At 36.4% G+C, this 24,982-nt stretch overlaps 4 protein-coding genes and 1 long non-coding RNA gene across 6 annotated transcripts; 4 read left to right on the forward strand and 1 right to left on the reverse strand.

Moving 5' to 3' along the window:
• Positions 1 to 1,122: 1,122 nt before the first annotated feature.
• On the reverse strand, positions 1,123 to 2,994 carry LOC148692038 (uncharacterized). The gene is made up of 5 exons (XR_015954880.1): positions 2,864 to 2,994; positions 2,570 to 2,680; positions 2,357 to 2,482; positions 2,054 to 2,140; positions 1,123 to 1,788 (listed from the first exon to the last, which is right to left on the reverse strand). It is a non-coding gene; the product is annotated as an uncharacterized LOC148692038 (long non-coding RNA).
• A 2,006-nt stretch (positions 2,995 to 5,000) lies between these two features.
• Positions 5,001 to 7,500, forward strand: LOC137738358 (cytochrome P450 CYP749A22). Its single transcript, XM_068477995.2, has 5 exons — positions 5,001 to 5,498; positions 5,608 to 5,834; positions 5,945 to 6,177; positions 6,404 to 6,788; positions 6,877 to 7,500. The coding sequence occupies exons 1-5, from the start codon at positions 5,237 to 5,239 to the stop codon at positions 7,315 to 7,317; spliced, it is 1,548 nt and encodes a 515-aa protein (XP_068334096.1). The 5' UTR covers positions 5,001 to 5,236; the 3' UTR covers positions 7,318 to 7,500.
• Positions 7,501 to 10,131: 2,631 nt separating this feature from the next.
• On the forward strand, positions 10,132 to 16,934 carry LOC137736462 (cytochrome P450 CYP749A22-like). The gene is made up of 5 exons (XM_068475728.2): positions 10,132 to 10,429; positions 13,902 to 14,128; positions 15,438 to 15,673; positions 15,757 to 16,135; positions 16,230 to 16,934. The coding sequence occupies exons 1-5, from the start codon at positions 10,132 to 10,134 to the stop codon at positions 16,665 to 16,667; spliced, it is 1,578 nt and encodes a 525-aa protein (XP_068331829.2). The 3' UTR covers positions 16,668 to 16,934.
• Positions 16,935 to 19,446: 2,512 nt separating this feature from the next.
• Positions 19,447 to 22,279, forward strand: LOC137737629 (cytochrome P450 CYP749A22). Of its 2 annotated transcripts, XM_088683286.1 has the most exons (6): positions 19,457 to 19,809; positions 19,891 to 20,117; positions 20,200 to 20,432; positions 20,528 to 20,906; positions 21,002 to 21,260; positions 21,977 to 22,279. In XM_088683286.1, exons 1-6 carry the CDS (start codon positions 19,524 to 19,526, stop codon positions 22,147 to 22,149), a joined length of 1,557 nt encoding a protein of 518 aa, XP_088539412.1. In that variant the 5' UTR covers positions 19,457 to 19,523; the 3' UTR covers positions 22,150 to 22,279. The 2 variants fall into 2 exon arrangements, with proteins under 2 accessions (XP_068333265.1, XP_088539412.1); XM_068477164.2 differs by lacking the exon at positions 21,977 to 22,279 and having other exon boundaries at positions 19,447 to 19,809; positions 21,002 to 21,563.
• A 547-nt stretch (positions 22,280 to 22,826) lies between these two features.
• Positions 22,827 to 24,863, forward strand: LOC137736464 (cytochrome P450 CYP749A22-like). Its single transcript, XM_088683473.1, has 5 exons — positions 22,827 to 23,106; positions 23,215 to 23,444; positions 23,539 to 23,771; positions 23,865 to 24,281; positions 24,328 to 24,863. The coding sequence occupies exons 1-5, from the start codon at positions 22,827 to 22,829 to the stop codon at positions 24,749 to 24,751; spliced, it is 1,584 nt and encodes a 527-aa protein (XP_088539599.1). The 3' UTR covers positions 24,752 to 24,863.
• Positions 24,864 to 24,982: the final 119 nt, after the last annotated feature.

The raw sequence follows: 24,982 nt of genomic DNA on the forward strand, positions 1-24,982 counted from the left end.
TTAACATAGATAGGGACACAACCGCGATGACTAGTACTACTACTCTTTATTCTATGTAAATTTTAACATCTCATGCAGTAGCGAGTGGTGAATAGCAGGAGTCGTTTATTTACGCAAATATTTGACATTGGCAGTAGGGTTGCTCTCAAAGCTGTCCTTGGAGATTGTAGCATCTCTTTCGGGTGCTTTCGTTGTTTTGTCTTCGGTACCAGTACTCCCTCCTGCTTTAGCTCCTCCAGCACCATCAGGTGCCACATTGGAGGAATAAACCTCAACCCCAGCATTTTGATTGTCTTCCACCGGGACATTAGTATTCGATTCTTTGCTGGCTTCCATTTTCTAGTCCAAACTTCTGGGTTTACGTGTTTCGGGTTTAGTCAGATAATCCGTAGTGCTAGCTTATCTGGTTGGTTTTGTAAGTTATTTGAAGGGTGCATGGCTATATCTATATAGATGGAAAGATAATGCAGTGCATTTATTTGGCTCTGGGAATTTGAAGAAATCATGCATCAAATAATTGAAGCATCGAACTGTACCGATATTGACTGTTTGTTCATTCACTTGACTCTTTTCAATTATGTTAAACTAACCCTTCTGCATGCGCATGTGTGTGCGGAAGGCTTTTTTACATCACAACGTGCTACACGTGACATACAGAGTTTTTATCCCTTCCACATTTATGCATGCATAAAAACATGTTTTCTTCATTTTACATGCATTGATTTTATATGTCCATAATTTCCATATTAAGGGATTGATAAAATTAATTTTGATTGGGGCCTATCTACTCTCCAACTTTTCCAAAGGTTGTTGCCAATAAGAATTTGTGTACTTCACGGCAGCAGAGTTGATAGCGGCCTCTTTAGCAGCCTATAAACTTCATTCCTACATGGCTTTATATTCTGGACAATGCAAAATGCAACTTAATAGAATATAAAACAGTAATTTTCTGCGAACATTGTCTGAAGTATCTAAGACAGTTGGAACTTTTGGCTGCCACATCCGTTCGGTATCAAAGTGAATAGTTGATTCTATACAACTACACAATTCCTCGCACAGAGTAAGGGAACATTATAAATTATCAAAAGAATATAAAGAGTTTTTGTATGTGAAATAAGTGAAGAGACAGAGGAATCATGCATACTCCAATGAAAATAATGTACCATACAAATTAGTAAGCAAGTCAAGAAACTACCAATGAGAATAAAATGATTCCACTTTTATCTTCCAACATTCTGAGAACCTATAAAATAGAAGATAAATTTTCAAAATTGTTAGGAATACAAACTCCCAAACCTGTACATGCTGATTGAACCAACTCACTCAAACATTCGACTTTGATCGAATTTGGATCCTGATTTCTTCCTTTTGCTGCAACAATTTTCTCACCACGTTTTATATTCTTTCTAATTCCTTGTGCCAAAGAATCTTCCTGCAACACATTCGTTTATGGCTTCAAAAAGACGATTTAACATAATCAAACCACATCTCTTGGTGTTCATGCTTCAAAGGTGCCTGTGCAATAGAATAGCATTAGAAATAAGTGAAGAGACAGAGGTAGATTACCTAACGATCATCCCAAACCTGCACTAACCGAAATAGAATTGAAATTAAAACTATGATTCTGATTCGACAGAGAACTGAGGAATAGCCAAGCTAGGAATACCATAAGTGCTCAACAGATAGTCGAATTGATGAAAACACAAACGAACAACATCAGTAGCGAATCATGGTATTCTTTCGACTGCAGATCAAAAGGACAGAAGACCACTCCTGTGTGAGAAGTGCCTGAAGTGATAAGCAAGTAATATAAGCAAAGGAGAATGGTTAAGTAAACCAAACTTAAGCAAAACTAAAGGATGCTGATCAGAAAGTCCAAGCAACAAATAACAAAATTTTCGAGCAGTGCAACCATGTAAATGAACTCTCCACCGACGTCCCTCCACCAACTACCCATTACAAAATATGCATAAAAAATAGATGCTGATCAAAAGTCCAAGCAACAAATGAGAAAATTTTCAAGCAGTGCAACCATGTAGAAAAAGAAAAAGACCATGATCAATTACTCTGCTGCTCCCTTTTTGTGATCCACTGAATTTTTCAGAGCTTCGACTTTGTAGTCCCAATGCTTTTCACGAATCTGCAAGAAACAAAGAAAATGAAAAGAGTGAAAAATTAGAACTGGACTTGGGGATTTTCCGTGGCTCTGTAGATGCCTAATCTCTTTTAACACACACAATCTCACCCATTGCGTAAGATAGTCACCGTTCCCAAATTAACGACAGAAAATAAAAAAAATAAAAAATAAAAATAAAAATAAAAAAACCCTAGTTTTTTAAATTGGGAAGTTGGGTACCTGGAGAAATGGCAATGAAGGCGCCAATGCGTAGGAGGAGGAGAGAAAATTGCTAATATCACTTCTTGTTTTGGGTAGCAATATTAAAAAAAAAAACTTCAAATTTTGCATCCAAAATATAATTTCCTGCATGAAAACAGAAAGACGAAAATTTAATGGACAGGAAATCTAGCAATGAAGGTAAACACAGACTCACAACTACACGTTTCTCACCAATACATTTAACCAAACACCCACTGTGCGACAGAGTAAGCAATTAATGTGATAGTCGACCTTCTCAATTCAATTAGTGTAATAGTCGACCTTTCTCAATTCTTCGAGCTTCTGCAATTTTCCCACAACAAAACTATTTCAGTTCGTTCAATTGGAAAAAAAAATAAAATAAAATAAAAAAAAAAAGGAATCACCAATCAAATATCCACAAAGATCCAACGATAATTAATTTGTATAAAATCAGTTGCAGATTGTCATAAAATATTAAAGGAAAAAAAGAAGTAAAGCAGTTACCTGTGACCTGAACAGCAAAGTAAGAATGAATGAATGTAAAACTGTCATCTGATTTTCAAATGTGCGGGACAACGACGCTTTCTTTTCCTTCCATTACGCGGGTTCTTCTTGCAAGATAGTGGGAAGAAAACTGCTTCTACTATTTTGTTAATTTAATTTTTTTTATCACAAAATTATCTCTGTTATTTTGTTTTTATTATTTTCAGCTAGTTGTGGATTTTTTTTTGTTTGAGGAGCTTTATAGTCCAATTTTTTTTGGTGAAGCCTTGAGACACCAAACTCTTCTTTTGACTTTCTAATATTAAAGATAAATTTTGGACCAAAAAAAATTACTTTGGGTAAATATTTTACTTTGAACGTGGTGCCTTCAGTCCCAAGTCTTAAGGCCATATTCTGAATGCAAATACTCAATTGGCATTTGCTAATTAGTAATTAGTTGGCATTTTATTTTCTTCAAAAATAAGATGCCTTACCTTGGGTTGATGTTTCATGAAGCCATTTGACCGATTCGATTGTGATAAATATGATGTAAATAAGATGATGATGGGAAAAATGGTCGTGTTTTTTTATTTCCAATTTCGTTCGACTTGTGGATTTATAAAATTGACCTCGAGAATTTGATCGTGAAAGTCACGTTATTGAACTAAATAAAATTGTGGATAAAATTTGAATGCATGTGGAATGCACTAAAAAACTATTAGTAATCTGTAGGCCCAAATAAAACACATTTGGAAAGAGAAAAGAATTGCAAGGCCCAAATAAAATGAAATCAAACAAAAGAAAGTCCAGGGTACGCAGGCTTAGAAAACAAAGATATCAAAGGCCCAAAGAATATTCCTCTTCATTTGTAATTTAATTTTTATTTTAAGGGTAAATTACCGATTTAGTTACCCAAATGAAAATTGGGTCCCTAAACTTTTTTTTTTTTTTTTTTTGTAGAAAAATCAGTCTTTAAACTAGTTCAAATCTGCCGATTACATCCCTAACATTATATTCGAAGCTATTCTATTCAATTTTTCGTTAATTTAAATCACTTGACTTACATATGATACATTTAAAGGGTAGATTGATAGTTTTTCATAGTTTTAGGACCTATTTTTTTCGAAGACCTAGTGTACGCAATAACTTTGGAGGGTAAATAAAATGTTATATTCGCAACCTATATGCAATGTTAAGGTCTTATAGGCAAGAAAATAACATCATTATCCTCTAAATGTGTCATGTGACTTAAGTTGACGAAAAATTGGATAAAATAGCCTCCAATATAATGTCAGAGATGAGATTAGTAGTTTTTATGAATTTAGGGACTTATTTTACTGAAAAATAATTAATGGACCTAATTTTTATTGAGGTGATAATTCAAGGACTAAAACGGCAGTTCATCCTTATTAAAGATCAACCTTATGTAATTTGATCTTTGATTTAAAGATGGCTCTTTATAGCCACCTAGTAATACGTTTAGTGGTATTCTTCTTTACTTATAAGATATGTCTTTTAAATTTAAATCTTGTGGATGAAGAGTTAAATGCCAATTCACCTTTTGTATCGTTGCATCAGATAAAGATGAGGCTTATTTAATACAGACGTAGATTTACAACATACTGAGGTAACCACTAGCTAGGCTCTTGCTAATCTTTCACTTCCTATACTTGTAATTAGAAGGATGTTGATATTGTATACAAATATACCACTTCAATAACACGTCTTGTATGTATTTAGACATACATTTAGCAGCATCTACATGACATATGTTGGCTCAATTCATCAATAGTTTGCATGCTCGATTCATACGTCTTTTTTCTATATGTATTCTTTTAAATTTGTTTGAGTTAAATAGAAGGCGGTGAACGTAATTGACTTTTTCAAGTGCCCACGTAATTTGGTTTTCTAGGCAGTCAAGTTGAAAGGTATGCGTATGCATGATAAGGACAAGCACATTGAGTACGTCATGTCATTTATGAGGTTTTAGCTGCTCTAACTTGCAGTCACCATGTATGGAAAATAATGGATACACCACCAGAAATGTTGCTCACTTATTTGCAAGCCAAAAATCTTTTCACATGGAAATAATTTATATACTTTAATTTCCGAAAAGCTGGAGCTATATAAGGCGTGCAAGAATGTACCATTTCCCAACAAGGATAGCCATTGCTGACAAAGCAAGGAGATATACATTTCCAAATATAGAGCTCCATGACACTGATATGTGTTTTGATTCAGAAAATACTCGGCTCCTTCCGCGGACGAAATCCTAGCAGTTTCTGAGTGACGGTTCGTGCTATAAATACGAAAGAAATATCCAGTAAGGAAACCTAAGTAGCTAGGAAACTTAAAACCACAGTAGCTAGGTTTAGAGAGCTATAAGAGAAAATTATGAGTTCTTTGGAGGGCTTTCTGTGCTTCTTCCTTGTCTCAGTTCTCATCAGCATCCTTCACAAACTATGGTGGAAGCCGGCTCGCATGCAGAAACTGATGGCTTCGCAGGGAATCAAAGGCCCTTCTTATAAACTCGTTTATGGAAACACGAAAGAAATATCCAGCATGAAAAAGGAAACAATGAGCAGTCCCAAGAGTTTGTCACATGACATATTATCTCATGTTCTACCTCATTTTCACTGGTGGACGAACGTATATGGTAACCAAAATCTTAACTCTTAACTTCATTCATTAATTATCTTATCGTTCTTGGTTAAATTTATTTAGTTCCGAATATTTAATGTTGGTCATTTTTTTGCACACAACAGGGAAGTATTTTCTTCAGTGGCATGGTTCTCAACCTCAGTTGGTGATTAGAGATCCTGAATTGTGCAAGGAAATACTCCAAAACAAAGATAGAGCTTATCCAAAATTAAAGATCAAAGACTATCCCAAGAAACTAGTTGGAGATAGCGTTCTGACAACACCCGAGTATGAAAAGTGGACAAAATTGCGAAAGCTCGCAAACCATGCCTTCCATGGAGAGAATTTAAAAGTAAGCTATTATTCCCTACAATTTGTGGAAACTCTGATACAATTTTTTGAATTGTGTGTGTGTATATATATATATATATATATATATTTTTTTTTTTTTTTTTTTACTAGGGTATGCTTCCAGCAATGGTAGCTAGTGCCGAGTCGATGCTAGAAAGGTGGAAAAACTATGAAGGCAAAGAAATTGAGGTGTTTGAAGAATTTAAGTTGATGACTTCAGAAGTGATTTCCAAAACAGCTTTTGGCAGCAGCTACTTAGAAGGAAAGCTCATTTTTGAGTTGTTAATGAAGCTATGCTTCTTTGCATTCAAGAACTTTTATACAGTCAGGTTTCCCGGTATGAGGTAAATAATATACTCTGTTCCCTAATCATCATATGTTTGGTCTAATTTTTTTTTTTATTTTTTTTTAACAAACAATATTATTTATACTAAGGGGGAGGGGTTAGGCTTAGCCTCACAATAGGCTAGCAATAATTTGGTTCAAATTCATCTTTGGCGAGAGTCGAACCTAAGACCTCTCACTTAAGTACCACTAGACCGTCTAATTAATTTCACTCAAATATTACAGTAAGTTTTATAAAACCAGTGATGAAATAGAAACGGAGAAAATTGAGAAAGCACTGCACAACTCGGTAATGGAGATTATTAAGAAACGAGAAGAGAAGGCAATATTAAGGAACGGAGAAGAAGACAGGTTCGGGAGTGATTATCTTGGACTACTTTTGAAGGCTCATCATGATGCCGATGACAAGCAGAGGATATCGGTGGAAGATTTAATCAACGAGTGCAAGGCGTTTTACTTTGCTGGACAAGAAACCACTACTGTTTTGCTTGCTTGGACTGTCTTGCTTCTGGCTATCCATGCGGATTGGCAAGAGAAAGCAAGAAAGGAGGTCTTACAAATCTTTGGAGAACGAACACCGAACGCTGATGGCATTTCGAAACTAAAAACAGTAAGAAATTAAGAATTAACTAATGTCACACAATTTTTAGTTTCTTTTTTAATTGTCACAATATAATTTTATTTTTTCATGCATGCAGATGAGTATGATCCTCAACGAGTCTCTAAGGTTATATCCTCCCGTTGTTTCTATTTCAAGGACAGTTAACAAGGAATCTAGGTTGGGAAAGTTCATGGTTCCTGTCAATTTAGAGTTGGTTATTCCGATTCTAGCACTTCACCATGAGCCCGAATTCTGGGGACCTGACGCGCAACTTTTTAAACCAGATCGATTCTCAGACGGGGTTGCTAAAGCTACCAACAATAATATGGGTGCATTCATGCCCTTCGGAATTGGACCTCGAACTTGTGCAGGCATAAACTTTGTAGCCAACGAAGCGAAGGTTGCACTGTCGATGATTTTACAGCGGTACAGCTTCAGTCTCTCCCCTGCTTACATCCACTCGCCTTTTCAGCTTCTTACGCTTCGTCCGCGACATGGAGTTCAAGTAATTCTACATCCTCTTGTGGACTGCCCATAAACTTTTCCTGAACTTGGTGAATGGAGTACCGACTGCCGAGTACACAGATTTTAGTGTCTTCGATAAATATTCCAGCAATATATATGTATATTATAAAACGGGTATGAACTTAATAGATCCGATTGTTTGTGATGAACATGATCTAATGAGATGATAATGGAGAAATGGTCGGGTTTTTTTCCACTTTCATTCAACTTGGGGATTGATGAAGGGTGATATTATTCACACAAATGTTTTTACCTATTGTACACATTCTATTAATTTAGTTGATGTGGACAACACAAACGGGGTGACGTGGACCAAGTGTGGTCATTAGGTTTCACATGTGAGCCAACCTACTCTAATACCATAAATAAAGTTGAGGTTCCTCCATAAAACCAATTGGCAATATGGAGAGTAGTCTAACCTTTTATAAGTCCATGCAAGGTCCTTCATCTCATCAATGTGGGATTCATTTTCAGCACGCCCCTTATGTGTGGCGAATTTTCAAGTCTAACACGTTTGAAGTCAAACGGCCACAAGCGCTCCACGTCACCTGTTATGTTGTCCACGTGTTAGGCTTGAAAATTCGTCACATGTGAGGGAGCGTGTTGAGAATGAGTCTCACATTGATGGGAGAAGGAACATTGCATAAGCTTATAAAAGTTTGAGCTACTCTCTATATTGCTAAATGATTTTGCCAATTGGTGTTATAGCAACTTTCTTCATGGTATCAGAGCAGGTTGTCTCACGTGTGAAGCCTAACGGCCACACATGCTCCACTATGTTGTGTTGTCCACATGTTAGACTTGAAAATTTGCCACACGTGTTATTGAAAATGAATCTCACACTGATAGGAGGATAAACCTTGCATAGGCTTATAAAAGGTTGGGTTACTCTTCATATTATCAATTGGTTTTATAGTAGAATCTCAACTTTCTTCACTTTTGATTCTTTTCAATTTATTCAATTTGAACAAAAGAAAATTGAGAGATGCGCGTGAAAAAAATAAAGGAAAAGAGTGTGAATAGCACGATGAAACTGAATGAAATTATGGATGAAAATTGAATGTATGTGGCATGTTAAGTCCAGGGGATTAATTGTAATCTTTATTTTATTTTGTCTGAGTGGTAAATGCACAAAAGTGAAAAAAGAGAAATGCATGTGGAATGTTGTCATCGTTAATTGATACAACTGAAAAGAGAAATGAACTACAAGGCCCATATCCCAGGCTACACAGGCCTAGAAAACAAGAATATCCAGGCTCAAAAAGCATAAAGAAAGCTATATGTCTGGCAATTGCCTTCTTTAGTTTGTCTTGTTTATTAATTTGAAAGATCAGCCTTTGCTGAAAGGGAAGTAGATGTACTAGAAAGTGAGGTAGCCACTATCTAAGCTTTAACTTCATACACTTAGAAGCACGAAATTGATGATGTTGATATTGTGTACAAATATACCACTTCAACATAAAAGAAGTAATCCCATATATATACTACTAATTAAGTATGCAATTAAATAACACGCTTTACACGTGTTTAGACCTAGAATTAGCCGTTTCAACGTGAAATTTATAGGCTCGGTTCATCAATAGTTTGTTTTCCCAATTCATATGTCTTTTTCCATATATATTCTTTCAAATTTGTCTAAGTTTAACAAAAGAAGACAAACGTAATTTACTTTTTTAGACGGCCATGTGCTGCCGTGGAGATTTGATAAGGACACACACATTGAGTAACTTGAATATATGGCTTTGTCATTTTTTTTGAGACTTTAGCTGCTCTAAATTGCAATCTCCATGCCCGAAATTGCTCGCTATTTTGCAAGGCCAAAATACCTTTTTTTACATGGAGGCTAAGCTTTGCCAGATATTTGACAGCTTTGGACTAGATTCCATGTACAAATTCTGGCAAAAAGGCCCAGTAGCATTTACCAAAGGCGGGCCGAATTGGACACGCGACCGGTAAAGAGCTGACATTGTAGGAAATATTTTTTATTTTTTATTTTTTTTTTATTAAACATTTTTGCTAGAAGAACTTTTATAAATATGTTGGAAATTTAGCAAAAAAATCCAAGTACTTCTTCAATAATAAGCATTTCTGGTTATAAGTTCTTATTGATTTTCTTGAAGAATTTTTTTTTAAATTTTATTATTATTAATGTTCGAAATTATTATAATAATTTAGAGGCGAGGAAGTTTCAAACTCATGACGCATGAGTGTAAACCTTACACTCTATCCAAAAAGATATTAGACCACATGCAAGATTTCTTGAGGAATGAATGGTATGAGAATTTAGAAAATGAATTCATGAGAATTTGAGGAGGGGATGAAGATTGTCATGGCTCTATAATATCGCTACAATTCGGGAGTGCAATCAAACCATGGGAAAAGCTCCACTAGGGTAAGCACAGCAATCACTTGGTAGACAAAAAACTCAAGAGAAATGCTAAGGAAATTCTTTTAAAAGTTAGACTCTTCATAAGCTTTATGTCACCTTATAGTTTAACATTAATCTCTTTGTACTAATATTCCAAATCATTGTGTAAAAAAATAAGATGGCAAGAGAATCTATGAAAAATTTCAATTTCAAAAGAATTTCCTTAACATTTCTCAAAACTCAAAGAACACGAAGACAAGTCTCAGCATGTTGGAAACTTGGCAGATGAACCCTCCAACAACTGCTACACAAGAAGACAAGTCTGTGCATGTAGAGAACGTGTTTGAGTGCTCGTAACTCATAGTTCATAAACCTTCATCACGTGTACACACACACACACACACACACATTTATCTAATCATCTGTTTTATATAATTTTCAGTTCCATTTACTAGCCAGATGAACCCTAGCCTTCAAGAAGTTTTGATGATGACTACTATTTCAAGCCTTCTGTGTCTGGTCCTTCTGGTTCTCTTAGCTCTCGTCAAAATCTTTCACAAACTATGGTGGACTCCGACTCGGATACAGAAATTCATGGCTCTGCAGGGAATCAAAGGCCCTCCTTACAGACTCGTCCATGGAAACACCAAAGAAATCTTGAGAATGCAGAAACAAAACTTGGGCAGCCCCAAAAAGTTGTCGCACGATATATTATGTGCGGTCCAGCCTCATGTTCACACATGGAGCAATATATACGGTCAGTGGTGTATCTAAAACCTTTTTCTTTAATATATTTTTATAAATGATAAATTAGGTTCACATCCTTCATTTTTCATTCACATTAATTAAAATCTTATTTATTTTTCATTTTTAATCCAGATCCCTTGACTTTTCGTCATGTCATTATTTGAATATTAAATTATTTACAAGTCATTATACGTCAATTTAAAAATGAACAATTATTAATCATTTTCAAATATAATCTTTTTAGTATTTTTTTTCCATATATTTCTATTTATAATTTGTATCCTTTTTTTAATTTATACCAGTATTTTTAGTTTTAAAATATACCCATAATTTTGAATTTTAATATGTACCCATATTTTCAATCTAATTTGTACCCATAGTTTTGAATTTTAATGTGTACCCATATTTTTAATTTAATTTGTACCAATATTTTTTTATAAACGTACCCATGCTAATTGACACACCCCGACCGGAATCTAGGCATGCTGGTCGTCACATGAGGGTGACGTAACCAAGTGCTCAGCAGAAGTGATAGTAATAAGAAAATGTGAATAAATAAAAAAACCAAAGCTAAACTTATTTAACTAGAGATAATATATAAGTGTGCGAAAGTGATCAAGTATATGATACACACATATCAGAGTATAGGTAACATGAAAGTGCAATTGAACTAACTAAAAACTAATTATACAAACCAGGAGAGGATCCCTACAATATTTAATGGAACGTCAAAACCGCCGTGTAGTCCTCGTGAGCCACCAAAGATGAACAGCTACCTAGCACCTGGAGGGGCGTAAAACAGAAGGGTGAGTGGGCAAAAACAAGGCGTTTGAAAATGTATTTATCTTTATGAATATAATAACCCTTCTCCCTAAAACCCGTATAGTTTCCAGAAAATACTACTATGTAGGTATGAAAACCAATGCACAAGACCAGCGAAAACTGATGTGACATCCCACATCGTCCAGGGGAGTGATCCTTATATGTATATTCCCATCCCTACCTAGCACGAGGCCTTTTGGGAGCTCACTGGTTTCAGGTTCCATTGGAACTCCGAAGTTAAGCGAGAAGGGGGTTAGAGCACTCCCAGGATGGGTAACCTATCGGGAAGTTCTCGTATGAGTTCCCAGAAACAAAACTGTGAGGGCGTGGTCGGGGCCCAAAGCGGACAATATCGTGCTACAGTGGTGGAGCGAGCGTGGGAAACGATCCGCCCCGGGCCAGGATGTGACAACTGAGATATGCAATGTCATAATATTTCAGCACTAAAAGATGTAAACCAGATGTGCAACTAATATAAAATAGTATGCCAGTTGGAGTCACCTTGCATGACCTATACAATTGGATCTATAACTCATCAATCTAGGCTAGCACACGAGTCGGAGTCACCTAGTATGACCTGTACGACAAGCTAGGTATAAATATGTACACTTAAATGTTATGTTCACGTGAAGGTTGTGTGATAAATCATGGGTCACCTACGAGTCGAAACCACCTATTGTGGTATGTACGATAGGCTGGCACCAGACTTAGATCCAAGGTGAGCATGCGGTGCGGGAGGTGAACAATCACGTAAAGGTTGGCCCTGGCCCCGGGCGGGATCACTAATACCCAGGTGCAACCATGATGAGCTCTAAATAAATGTATGCATACCAATGCAATACAACCCATTCAATCACATAATACTCACCAAAAGCTTACATGAGTCTCTCCTCAGCATCACACAATACAATTCACAAGTGTAACAATGCAATATTTAAAATGTAACTTATTTACGACATGGTAAGCAAAACATAATTCCATATAAAAACGTTTCTGGAAACCGTATATGTCTATATATATATATATATATATATATATATATATATATATATATATATATATATATATATAACAAATGCCCACTCACTAATGAGAAGCAGGATTGTAGCCCCCTAGCTTTGCTTGTCCATGCTCGTCCTTGGGGTACGTCTCACATATATGCGATACAACTATTTTTACGTTACTTAATTAGCACATGTACGAAATCCAAAAATAACTCCTCATAGTTTGCTCAAATATAAGGTTTGAATATATGAACGTGATCTACTCGATGATACGAACCCACATAAATTTTTAGAAAAAATTTTGAACACCGAACGTGCCCTCACGCGCAGGCACATGCATGGCACACTGATGGAAACCCTAACGGTTTTAGGAATATTCTGTCAAAATAGGCGGAACATTCCGTTACATAGTAACGGCGTTACCTAACGCCATTAGAGTATTCCGTTAAAGTTAACGAAATATACCTTCTTCTTCTCCAGTCACCCGTCGGTCTCTGCCATCCACCGCCATCTGCACTTGCCAGTTTCTGAAAAAATTTCAAAGCTTTATATCTACTTCATTTCTTAACCAAAATCCATGAAATTTATATGGATTTGAAGGTCTCGAAGAGTAGAACACGTTCGTACCTATTGGAAGTCCAAAATCCAACGAAAAGCGATCGGAAAACTTCTTGGAAAGTCCGGCCAACTCTGCAACTTTTCGAACTCACCTATTCCGACATCCACTCCACTCCAAATCTACTCTAAAGTGCTAGGGAAGTTGCATAGAGACCATCCCGAGCCTCAAAACCTTGTAAATCGTCCGTGATCATGCCGGAGAAACCTAGCTCCTCGTTAGAGCTTCTGGTTTCCGAGCTAAAACTCACCAAAACGGAAAACTAAGGGTATGGTGGTAATCGTGAAGTCGAGATCAGAAGAATGGTGATGGTTTCCCAAAGTTCGATCCGTGTAAGTTTGATGATGGTTGTGTGTGAGATGTCACGGGTGTACGAAGGGACAAGAGTCGAGAAGGAGAAAGAAAGGGAAAAGTGTATGCGTATGTGCGTACGTGATTGGGCAGAAGAAGAAAATTATATTTTTTGTTGCCGTGAGAGAGAGAGAAAGAGTTATATGTGTAATTGGCCCAAAGAAAAATAAAAATAAACTACCTGGTTGGGCCAAGGGAAAAACCCATCTCATTAGTTCAAAAATTACTCGTTATGCAATTAAATAATCGTAACTTTTTCGTTACGACTCCATTTCGGTTCTAACTCGCTTCAACGCACTCATGACGTCGAGTAGGATTTAATTACGACAGCGAGAAAGATAATTTAAATATGCATACATACATCCATGTCACTTGGCCAACGAGGGCATATTTGTCATTTTATACACTCAGGGAGAAAATTACATAACAAATTGGGACGGGTCGCCACACTAATTATATGTGTTTATTTTATATTTGAAAATATATCAATATTTTCATAATTTGTGGGATATTGAATGCATAAATGGATGAGTTAAATCTCTTAAATGATGCTAGGGACCTTGATCAAACTATATAAACATATAAAGTTTCATTCCAACAATTAGGTTGATTAGGAACCGAAGCCAAAATGACATTTTTTAAAGTTTAGTTTGAAGGTAAATTTTGGTAATTTTTGCATGGAATTGCAGGGAAGATTTATCTTCAATGGCATAATTCTCAAGCTCAGTTGGTAATTATGGAACCCGAGTTGTGCAAAGAGATACTCAATAACAAAGACAGAGCTTATCCGAAAAAGGAGTTCGGTAACTTTGAGAAGAAGATAGTAGGAGATGGCATGGCGACCGCATTAAATGTTGCGAAATGGATGAAGTTGCGAAAGATCGCAAACCATGCCTTCCATGGAGAGAGCTTGAAAGTAAGTTCTTCCTCATTAAGCTACTTTCTGGTAATAATAATATATTGTTGTGGTATTGTTGTTTTAATAAAAGGAAAAAACTACGACGGATGGACAAGATGGTATCCTCTCGTGTCGTATTTTCGTGTCAATCGTATTTTCATGTGGTTATCCAATAATTCTTCTTGTTAATTTAACATATTCTCGTGTCATATCGTATCCTCATGTCCGTGTCCATGCATCATAGGGAAAAAAATAAGAAAGAGTAAATTGCAAGGAAAATCTTCTGACAACATGATGGGATGTTTTGTTTTGGGATAGGTTAGTTGTGGTCCTGACCCCTAACTATTATAAACTCAAACCTTATGCATTTTAGATTTTAGATTGAAGTCTCTCTCCTGCCACACAGATGACATGATAACAAAAGAGATGCAATAATACCAATAAAGACTCAAACCGTTATTTTGCTTTCATTTACGCTACCAATTTAATTATTGAAATTTGCTTATGGGTTTCAACAAAAAAAAAATTGCTTATGGGTGCATTCTAGATTATAAAATATTTATATATATATATATATATATATATCATTTTTTAAATATTTTCTATTAAATATGAGTACATTTATATAATAAATTTTGGGTACATCTTACTATAAAAAATTGGTACATTTATATAAAAATGTGGGTAAATTTCACATACAAAAAATTGGCACATTTTATATAAATTAAAGGGTATATTTTATATATAAAAAAAAACAACGGGTACATTTTATATAAAAACAAACAATGGTATATTTTTAGATTAAAAAAATAAATAGAATTTACACTAAAAAATGAGTACATTTTACATTAAAAAAAAAGGTACTTACAAAACAAAAAATTAGTAAATTTTGTATATAACAAAGTGGTATATTTTTAAAGAAAAATGGGTACATTATGAATATAAGTACTGGAACAAATAAAAGTTTAAAAATATGGGGTCAAAAAGAAATTAATATATGGTACAAATTAAAACTGAAAAGAAAATTGGTACAATTTAAAAAAAAAAAAAGGTTGCAAATTAAAAATAGGTACAAACTAAAAATAGAAATATATGATATAAAATTTGGCCATAAATATAAATATACCAAATGTAACGTTTCTAACATTCAATGAATATATTTAGAAATAAAATTTAATTATCTTGTCATGTAAATATTTTATTATTAAAATAATCAATGACGTTTATTAAAATCTAAGGATCTTGATTAAAAATTGAAAAGGAATAAGGTTTTAATCAGTAGAGTAGAAAAAAGAGGGATGGGAACCTAATTTCTCTGTTTTTCTAGAGTATGATTCCAACCATGGTCGCGTGTACTGAGATCATGTTAGAAAGGTGGAAAAATCATGAGGGCAAAGAGATTGAGGTGTTCGAAGAACTTAGGTTGTTTACTTCAGAAGTGATTGCAAAAACAGCATTTGGAAGCAACCATGGTGAAGGACAAAACATTTTTGAGATGTTGATGAAGTTGTTTTTCATAGCATTGAAAAACATTTTCACAATCCGGCCTCCCGGTATGATGAGGTAACCTATCTTCCTTTCAAGTGGGTAGCCATTATTTATATCTTAATCACTTATCATGTTTGGTGTTTCACTGAACAATGCAGTAAATTGTATAAAACAAGTGATGAGGCTGAAGCAGAGAGAATTGAGAAAAGAATGCACAAGTCCCTATTTGAGATTATTAAGAGAAGAGAAGAAAAGGCAACGACGGGAAACAATGACGGCTTTGGAAGTGATTATCTTGGATTACTTTTGAAGGCTCATCATGATGCCAATGAGAAGGAGAGGATATCCGTGGATGATATGATCGACGAGTGCAAGACGTTTTACTTTGCTGGACAAGAAACCACTAATATTGAGCTTGCTTGGATTGTCTTCCTTCTGGCAGTCCATACTGATTGGCAAGAGGAAGCAAGAAAGGAGGTTCTTGAATTATTTGGTAAACAAAATCCGAGTCCTGAGGGCATTGCCAAACTAAAAACAGTAAGAAAGTAAATCAAATAAGTGCTTCTAAGTTTGGAATCCCAATTTAATTTTCGTGTGTTGTCTAATTAGTTTTTCCTTTCATTGCATTCAGATGAGTATGATCATCAACGAGTCTCTAAGGCTATATCCTCCTGCTGTTTCCATTGAGAGGAAAGTTGATAGGGAGGTTAGATTGGGAAATTTCATTATTCCGGCTAATGTTGAACTGGTCATCCCAATTCTAGCGATCCACCATGAGCCTGAATTTTGGGGGCAAGACGCGCAACTGTTCAAACCCGAACGCTTCGCACGAGGAGTTGCTAAAGCTACTAACAGTAACATAGCCACATACATACCCCTTGGAATGGGACCTCGGACTTGTGTGGGTATGGATTTTGCAATCATTGAAGTGAAGATTGCTCTGTCAATGATTTTACAACGCTACAGCTTCACTCTTTCCCCTGCATATGTCCACTCGCACGTTCGGTTCATACTTCGCCCACAACATGGAGTTCAAATCATTCTACACCCTCTTGTGAACTGCCCATAAACCCTGCAGTTGGTGTATCCATATATTCGAGACATTTATGCCTTAATTTTCAATTAAAAACAAAAGACGCATCATCTGGTATAAGATGTAATTCTATGTAAAATCATGTCTTAGAGATGGCATAAAAAATTATGAGACGAAGGGAACCATCTGTTATACTATTTATTTTTAACAATAACAAAAGAACATAAAAATAAAAATAAAAAGAATAAAATGGGTTTCCTTCACAAGATATGGTGGACTCCGACTTGCATACGGAAGTTGATGGCTTTGCAGGGGATCAGACGCCCTTCCTACGTACTCAACCATGGAAATGCCAATGAAATCTCCAACATGGCGAAGGAAGTAATGAGCAGGCCGAAAAATTTATCGAACGGACATACCTCTGTACTTGAACCTCATATTCACGGATGGACCAAGATATATGGTATTTTTGAAGTAGCATAAATGTTATTAATTCAAGTACGAAAAGGATTACTTCTATTCGGTTTTTCATTTTGATGCAGATGAGTACGATCATCAACGAGTCTCCAAAGTTATATCCTCCCGCGGTTTCCCTTAGGAGGAAAGCTGGAAGGGAAGTTAAACTGGGAAAGCTCATCATTGCAGCTAATATTGATCTCATCTCATCATCCCATGTTTAGCACTTCACCTTGAGCCTGAATTTTGGGGACAAGATGTGCACTTTTTCAAACCAGAACGATTCTCACACGGGATTGCTAAAGCTACTAACACTAATATAGTCACATTATTACCCTTTGAGATGGGACCGCAGAGTTGTGTGGGCTTGAACTTTGCAAAAAATGAAGTAGAGATTGTTTTGCCGATGATTCTACAGTGCTACGCTTTCACCCTCTCCCCGACCTATGTCCTCGCCCTTTCGACAGCAAAAAGTTCTGCGACATGGTAGCTTCTTATTTATACAGAAGCGTCAGTAATCTTGCATTTGGTACCGATTACCAACCTAATGCCTTCGGACATGGTAGCGTCTTATTTATACAGAGTGCAATTTCTGCTGTGAGAAATGTTAAGGTGATTCTTTTAGCCGGAAACTTTAGAAAATAAACAGCTGCAATTTCATATGTGTAGAAATTTAGTTTTAAGTTTCTGGTATATTTGTTGCCTTGTGTGAATGTACAATAACACATATAAAGCAAAAGAGGACTGGTTACAACGATCCTTCCTTTAGACTAAACCCAAGAGACCGGATAAAGCTATACCCTAACAAGGATTCCTTAATTCAAGGGATTACATCAAACACGAGGAGTAGATTGTCTGTCCTTCTATTTAGATGTTATTTTCATCCATTTCTATTTGTATGGTCATGATTAAATTATGCTAATATTTTATATTTTTATTATTTTTTATTTTATTATTTCTAAAAAAAATTAATATAAAATGTTAACGTAACTTAACCGTGACCGTATAAAATAGAAAGGAATAAAAATAACACCCAAATAGGAGTGCATAAAATTTGCCTTCCAAACACTTGGGTTTGGATCCTCTCCTGAGCTAATGGAGAGGATCCTCCTCATCAATCATCGTGAACGGTTGAATTTTTATCCAACAGCTACAAACAGGAGATCCCTTTAAAATTATAATGATTGTAACCATTGGATAAAAATCCAACGATCCACAATGATTGATGAGGATGATCCTCTCCATTAGCTCAAAAACCAAATCCTCTAAACACAATACTAAGAAGTGATCTGCACATTAATGGTGAGCAGCCAAAGTTGACAAATGGTGCCATGATTTCTGATTTCATATCTGTTAGGATTTGTAACTCTAATATTATGTTTTGAACGGTGAGAAATGCTAAGGTAACTTAAAAGTGAGATTTGCTATGTATTATCTATCATCTTATATATTTTGTATAATATTTTATAATGTTAGAATCAAGATTAACATAAAATTATTAGATTACAAAGAACCTATAAAGAATTTTACTTTAATAAAGTCTATACAGCATTATAAGATTACAAAGAATTTATAAAGAATTTTACTTTAATAAAGTCTATACAGCATTATAAGATTACAAAGAATAGAATTTTACTTTAATAAAGTCTATACAGCATTTATCTTTGAACTGATTCACGAATGCCACTCTGATTTTCATTAAGTCACCATGACGATTAGGTAAAGTGGTCAGTAATGACGGCTGGTTTATGATATAATAGATTTGGATCCTCTACTGAGCCCAAGGATAGGATTCTTATGACTAAGAATTGTGGACCGTTGAATTTTTATCCAACAGTTATAAACAGAAGATCATTTTAAAGTTATAATAATTACAGTCGTATACTTGAAATTTAATCTAGTATCAGAGCAAAGGGACAGGCCCGTACATCCACGTGAACGGATGGGTCCCCTTTGACCCTGCATGAACAGGTGAGCCCCGACTTGGCTCCATGTAAGCCAAGAGGCAAGAGATGCCACGTGAATGGGTGGGTTCCCATTGGCCCCACGTGAACGGGTGAGTCTCAGCTTGGCTCCACATGGTTGCAGATGTGTGGAACTTCACGTGTGACCCATAAAATGGAGCCTCACGTGCAGGGAAGTGTTAGAATTCCTCTGTCCCACATCTGCCAGAAGGCTTGAGAACAAGCCCTTTAAATAGAATTACCTCACTCTAACTAATATCGAGGTCTTCTGTGTTAAAATCTCACACCTGACGGATTGAGCAGATGATCAAATAAGGACAACATTGGAGTGGACCCATGGCCTCTCTACCAGAAATTTAACAACTGCCACATGTATCCAATTTAATAATTATATTAAGAGGACTGAGCAAAATACTTAAATGGTGGAGTGTGTCGAAAAGCTCAGAATGTAGGTTCAGAAATAAGACTAATCATGAGTTGGTTTGGAGATCCAAACGTCATTCTTTCAATCTCTCTGTGTCTGTTTTTGCTTCTCTTGGTTCTCATCAAGGAGTTTTACAAACTATGGTGGATTCCGATTCGAGTTCAGAATCGGATGACCTCGCAGGGAATCAAAGGCCCGTCTTACAGATTTATCCACGGAAACAACAAAGAAGTTGCCAGCATGAGAAAGGAAGCCATGAGCAGGCCCAAAAGTTTGTCACATGATGTATTTTCCATTGTTCTACCTCAGATGCACTCATGGACCAAGATATATGGTAACGAACTCTTTAACTGACTTCAGTTTTCTTTTTAAATCTTGTTCCGAGATTAATTTTGGTCGTTTTCTGTAATGTTAGGGAAGAATTTTCTCTACTGGTATGGTCATCAACCTCGGTTGGTCGTTACGGAAACTGAACTGTGCAAAGAGATACTGATGAACAAAAATGGAGCTTATCAGAAAAGCAAGGCCCTAGGCAGTGTAGAGAAGCTGTTAGGAGATGGTCTCGTGACAACAAATGATGGTGAAAAATGGTCGAAACTGCGAAAGCTGGCCAACCATGCCTTCAATGGAGAGAGCTTAAAAGTAAGTTTATAACTTATAAGACTTGTGTTAATTATATTTATTGAAGGGATCTGTTTATTGCATATTGCTATTGTTTCACTAGAGTATGCATTCGGAGATGATAGCTAGTACTGAGACAATGCTAGAAAGGTGGAAAATTCATGAAGGCGAGGAGGTTGAGGTGTTTGAAGAATTTCGGTTGTTAACTTCAGAAGTGATTTCAAGGACAGCTTTTGGTAGCAGCTACGTAGAAGGGAAGAACATTTTTGACATGTTATTGAAGTCATCTGCCTTATCATTTTCAAGTTCATTCAAACCCGGGTTTCCTGGCATCAGGTGACTTCCTTTTACCGGGACCTCAATCCTCATTACTAGTGAAAATAAAAAATATTTCCTGGCATTGGGTAACGTTTAGTAAATCAATATTGCAGGAAGTTTGTTAAAAGCAGCAGTGAGATTGAATTTCAGAAGCTTGAGAAAGGAATAAGGGACTCCGTAATGGAGATTATTAAAAGAAGAGAAAGGAACCCAATAAATCGAGAAGCAAACAAATTTGGGAGTGATTTCCTTGGACAACTTTTAAAGGCTCATCACGATACCAATGACAACCAAAGGATTTCAATGGAAGATTTGGTTGACGAGTGCAAAACATTTTACTTGGCTGGACACGAAAGTACTGGCACAATGCTAGCTTGGACAGTCTTTCTTTTGGCACTCCATCCGGAATGGCAGGAGAAAGCAAGAAAGGAGGTCCAGCAATTTATCGGCAAACGAACTCCAGATCCCAATGGCATTTCCAATCTCAAAACTGTAAGAAAGTCAAGAATTCAATGAATTGCTTTTCTAAGTGCAGAAATGCTTAATTTAAGTTTCAAATCCTGATTTCTTCATTTTCATGAGTGCAGATGACTATGATCGTGAACGAGTCTCTGAGGTTGTATCCTCCTGTTCTTTCCGTTGTCGATAGGAAAGTTGACAAGGAAACTAGGCTGGGAAGGCTTGTTCTTCCTGCTAACCTCCACTTGATGATCCCAATTTCACCACTTCACTATGATCCTCAGCTGTGGGGACAGGACGTGCAACTTTTCAAACCAGAGCGGTTCTCAGAAGGAGTTGCTAAAGCTACTAATGATAACATCGCCGCATTCTTACCCTTTGGAATGGGACCTCGAGTTTGTGCAGGCTCAAACTTTGCCACCACTGAAGCAAAGATTGCCCTTTCAATGATTCTACAACGCTACACATTCACTCTTTCCCCGACCTATACTCACTCGCCCTCTGTATTCATTACAGTCCGTCCACAACACGGAGTTCAAATAATGCTACACGCACTGTGAACTGTGAAGACCATATTAGTTCCTGTTCTTGCAGTTCTGCAGCTTGTTTTTTATTTTCTCTCATATGCGAAGACTACATTATGAAATGCTTAGTAGTTAAGTTGAATAACAGTGTCATTGGTTTCAGCAATCTTCTACTCACTATACGCAGCTGTTTTATCCGTAGAGTAGGAATGGTTCAAGAAACAGGATGCCATTTTCTGTACAATAAATAGTACGATCTACTCTGTCTTGCTCCAATCTAATTGCAGACGTGAGCAACCATAGAATATTTAACAAATTAGCCAATCTGCGTGGTGATCATTTCCCTTTGGAAGCTAATACAATCTGGATAATGTGGATATCTATGGACAAGAGTTGCATCTTGAACGTGTCACGATCGTTTACCAAAAATCTCCCACTTGATCAATAATAAGTAAGCAGCAGGAAAACTTCACTTGGGGAGGGAGTCAGTAGGTTGGGAGGTAAAGCAAAAAAGAAGCAAAAGGTAACGAAAATGAGTTGGAGATTGGAAAATGAGTTGGTTCATACCCTTTGGAATGTGACCTCGAACTTGTGTGGGCATGAACTTCGCACTTATTGAAGCAAAGATTGCTCTGTCAATGATTCTGCAGCGCTACCATTTCACCCTTTCCCCGGGTTACGTAAACTCACCCATTCAGTTTCTGACAGTTCGCCCACAACATGGAGTTCCAGCGATACTACGCCCACTGTGAACAGTGAAAACCAGAGCTTCCAATAAAGTTGCATTAGTATGAGAACCTATTTAAGTTGATTCCATTCATGTATTCATTTATTTTTACTACATGCTGTATTCGTTTTATTTACCGTGTGAATGGTTATAAATTTATCTTTGTACAATTTTCTCTCCCCTTTTGATATTGTTTTCAGTTTTTGTATATCATTCCCACGGCATGAAGGATTGTGCCTATGTTCATTACAAAGTTGTCCAAGAGATGCAGCGCAATCATGGTTTTGTTTGGAAATTTTTGTAGCCAACTGTAGTGACAGATACGGAGACTTCTTTGTGAAATATGTAACATTTTTATAATAGCCGAACCAAATCGAAACCTAACGGCACAACTAAATCAAAAAAGTCAAGTGAAAAATAACAAAGACAAAAGTTACGCCAAACAAAGCAAGAGAAACACAACCAAGTCCTATTTGGCATCTCCGGGCGGCCTGCAGTGAGAACATTTGGCGGTATCTGAATATGGCATCTCAATGGCAGCGAAGCCAGGAAAAAGGATATATGATTTTAACTTTGTTGCCGAAAAGAAACATCCAAGAAGAACATAAGATATGATTTTTTTAACTTTGTTATCCACAATTGATTCAAGAATAAATAAGTATGAGTTCAAAGCTACAACTGGAGAGAAAAACTTACCGAAAAATGAGTTGTTTGGGTCCAGTAGTCATTTTTTCTAGCATTCTGTGTCTGTTCATTCTCTTAGCTCTCATCAAGGCCTTTCACAAACTATGGTGGACTCCAACTCGGATACAGAAACGTATGGCTTTTCAGGGAATCAAGGGTCCTTCTTACAGATTTTTCCATGGAAACACCAAAGAAATCATGAGCATGAAAATGGAAACTATGGGCAGGCCCGGAGACTTATCTGTGAACGTATTTTCTGCAGTTCAACCTCATATTCACACATGGACCAAGATATATGGTATTCACAAGCTCTTCATTGACTATGTTTTCTGAATCTTTTTCTTAACACACTTTCTAAATCGTTTAGTTGCAAACTAAATTTGGTCATCTCTATAATCGATTGCAGGGAAGATTTATCTTCAATGGCATGGTTCTCAAGCTCAGTTGGTCGTTATGGAACCCGAGTTGTGCAAGGAGATACTACATAACAAAGATGGAGCTTATCCAAAAAGGAAGCTCCAAGGCTTTGTCAAGAAGCTAGTAGGAGATAGCATGGGGACAAGTACAACTGAGGGGGGGAAATGGGGGAAACTGAAAAAGCTGGCCAACCATGCCTTTCATGGAGGAAGCTTAAAAGTAAGTTCGTCGTATCTCAAAGAATTATATAGTTGAGGTGGTGTCATAAATTGAAGACAAATTTTGTAATAGAAAGATGGTATCTTTTTACTAGAGTATGATCCCAGCAATGATAGCTAGTGCCGAGATGATGTTAGAAGAGTGGAAAAATCATGAAGGAAAAGAGATTGAAGTTTATGAACAATTTAGGTTGTTCACTTCAGAAGTGATTTCCAGGACGGCATTTGGCAGCAGTTACGTAGAAGGAAAGAACTTTTTTGACAATTTGACGAAGTTATCATCTTTATTAGTCAAAAATTCTTTAACAGTCAGGTTTCCAGGCATCAGGTTTTCATCTTATCTATGTTTGTAGTATCACTCAATATTGCGTATTCTGTTGTCACTTCTTATGTATGCATAGTCACACTAAACGTCTTGCAGTAAATTTTTTAAAACACAAGATGAGATTGAGTCAGAGAAGTTTGACAAAGCAATGCGCGATTCCATAACAGAGATTATTAAGAAAAGAGAAAAGAAGGCAATGGCGGGCGAAGAAAACTTTGGGAGTGATTATCTTGGATTACTTGTAAAGGCTCATCTAGATACCAATGATAGCCAGAAGATTTGGGTGGATGATTTGGTTAATGAGTGCAAGACGTTTTACTTTGCCGGACAAGAAACCACTAATGGTGTGCTTGCTTGGATTCTCTTTCTCCTGGCACTTCATACAGATTGGCAAGTGAAAGCAAGAAAGGAAGTCCTACAATTATTCGGAAAACAAAATCCGACTCACGATGACATTGCCAAGCTAAAAACAGTAAGAAACTCAACAACTCACCCTATCTACCGCTTGTCCAAGTGTTAAAAATGGATTAAAAAAAATCTTTATTTTCATGCAGATGAGTATGATCATCAATGAGGCTCTGAGGTTATATCCTCCTGTTCTTAACATTGATAGGAGAGTTAAAAGGGAAGTTAAACTGGGAAAGTATATTGTTCCTGCTAATGTTGAATTGATCATCCCATGTCTAGCACTTCACCATGAGACTGAATTCTGGGGGCAAGATGCGCAACTTTTTAAACCAAATCGATTCTCGGAAGGTGTTTCTAAATCTACCATTGATAATATACCCGCATTTTTACCCTTTGGAATGGGACCTCGAAGTTGTGTTGGTTTAAACTTTGCGGCCAATGAAGCAAAGATTGTTCTGTCGATGATTCTACAACGCTACCGCTTTACCCTTTCCCCGGGTTACGTCCACTCACCCTGTGATTATCTTTCAATTCGTCCACAACATGGAATTCAAGTTATTCTACACGCACTGTGAGCTATGAAGCACAGAAACTACAGCTACTCTTTTATACCAGACAATCAGCACTTTGCGTTTGTTTTTCCTGAAACTAGTGTAGTTCATGACTTTTTTCTGCGAAAATACTACAACAGACTGGTGTAAGTACATTGATTGAACGCCTAGTGCATTCCATACACCAATGTATTGTAGGAAGTCTTTTTATGTCCCCTTTCTTCGCATAATTATAAATTTAGTACTGCAATAAGC

Source organism: Pyrus communis, chromosome 13, assembly GCF_041283825.1.
Source record: "Pyrus communis isolate YQ-2024b chromosome 13, ASM4128382v1, whole genome shotgun sequence".
NCBI classification, from domain to species: Eukaryota; Viridiplantae; Streptophyta; class Magnoliopsida; order Rosales; family Rosaceae; genus Pyrus; species Pyrus communis.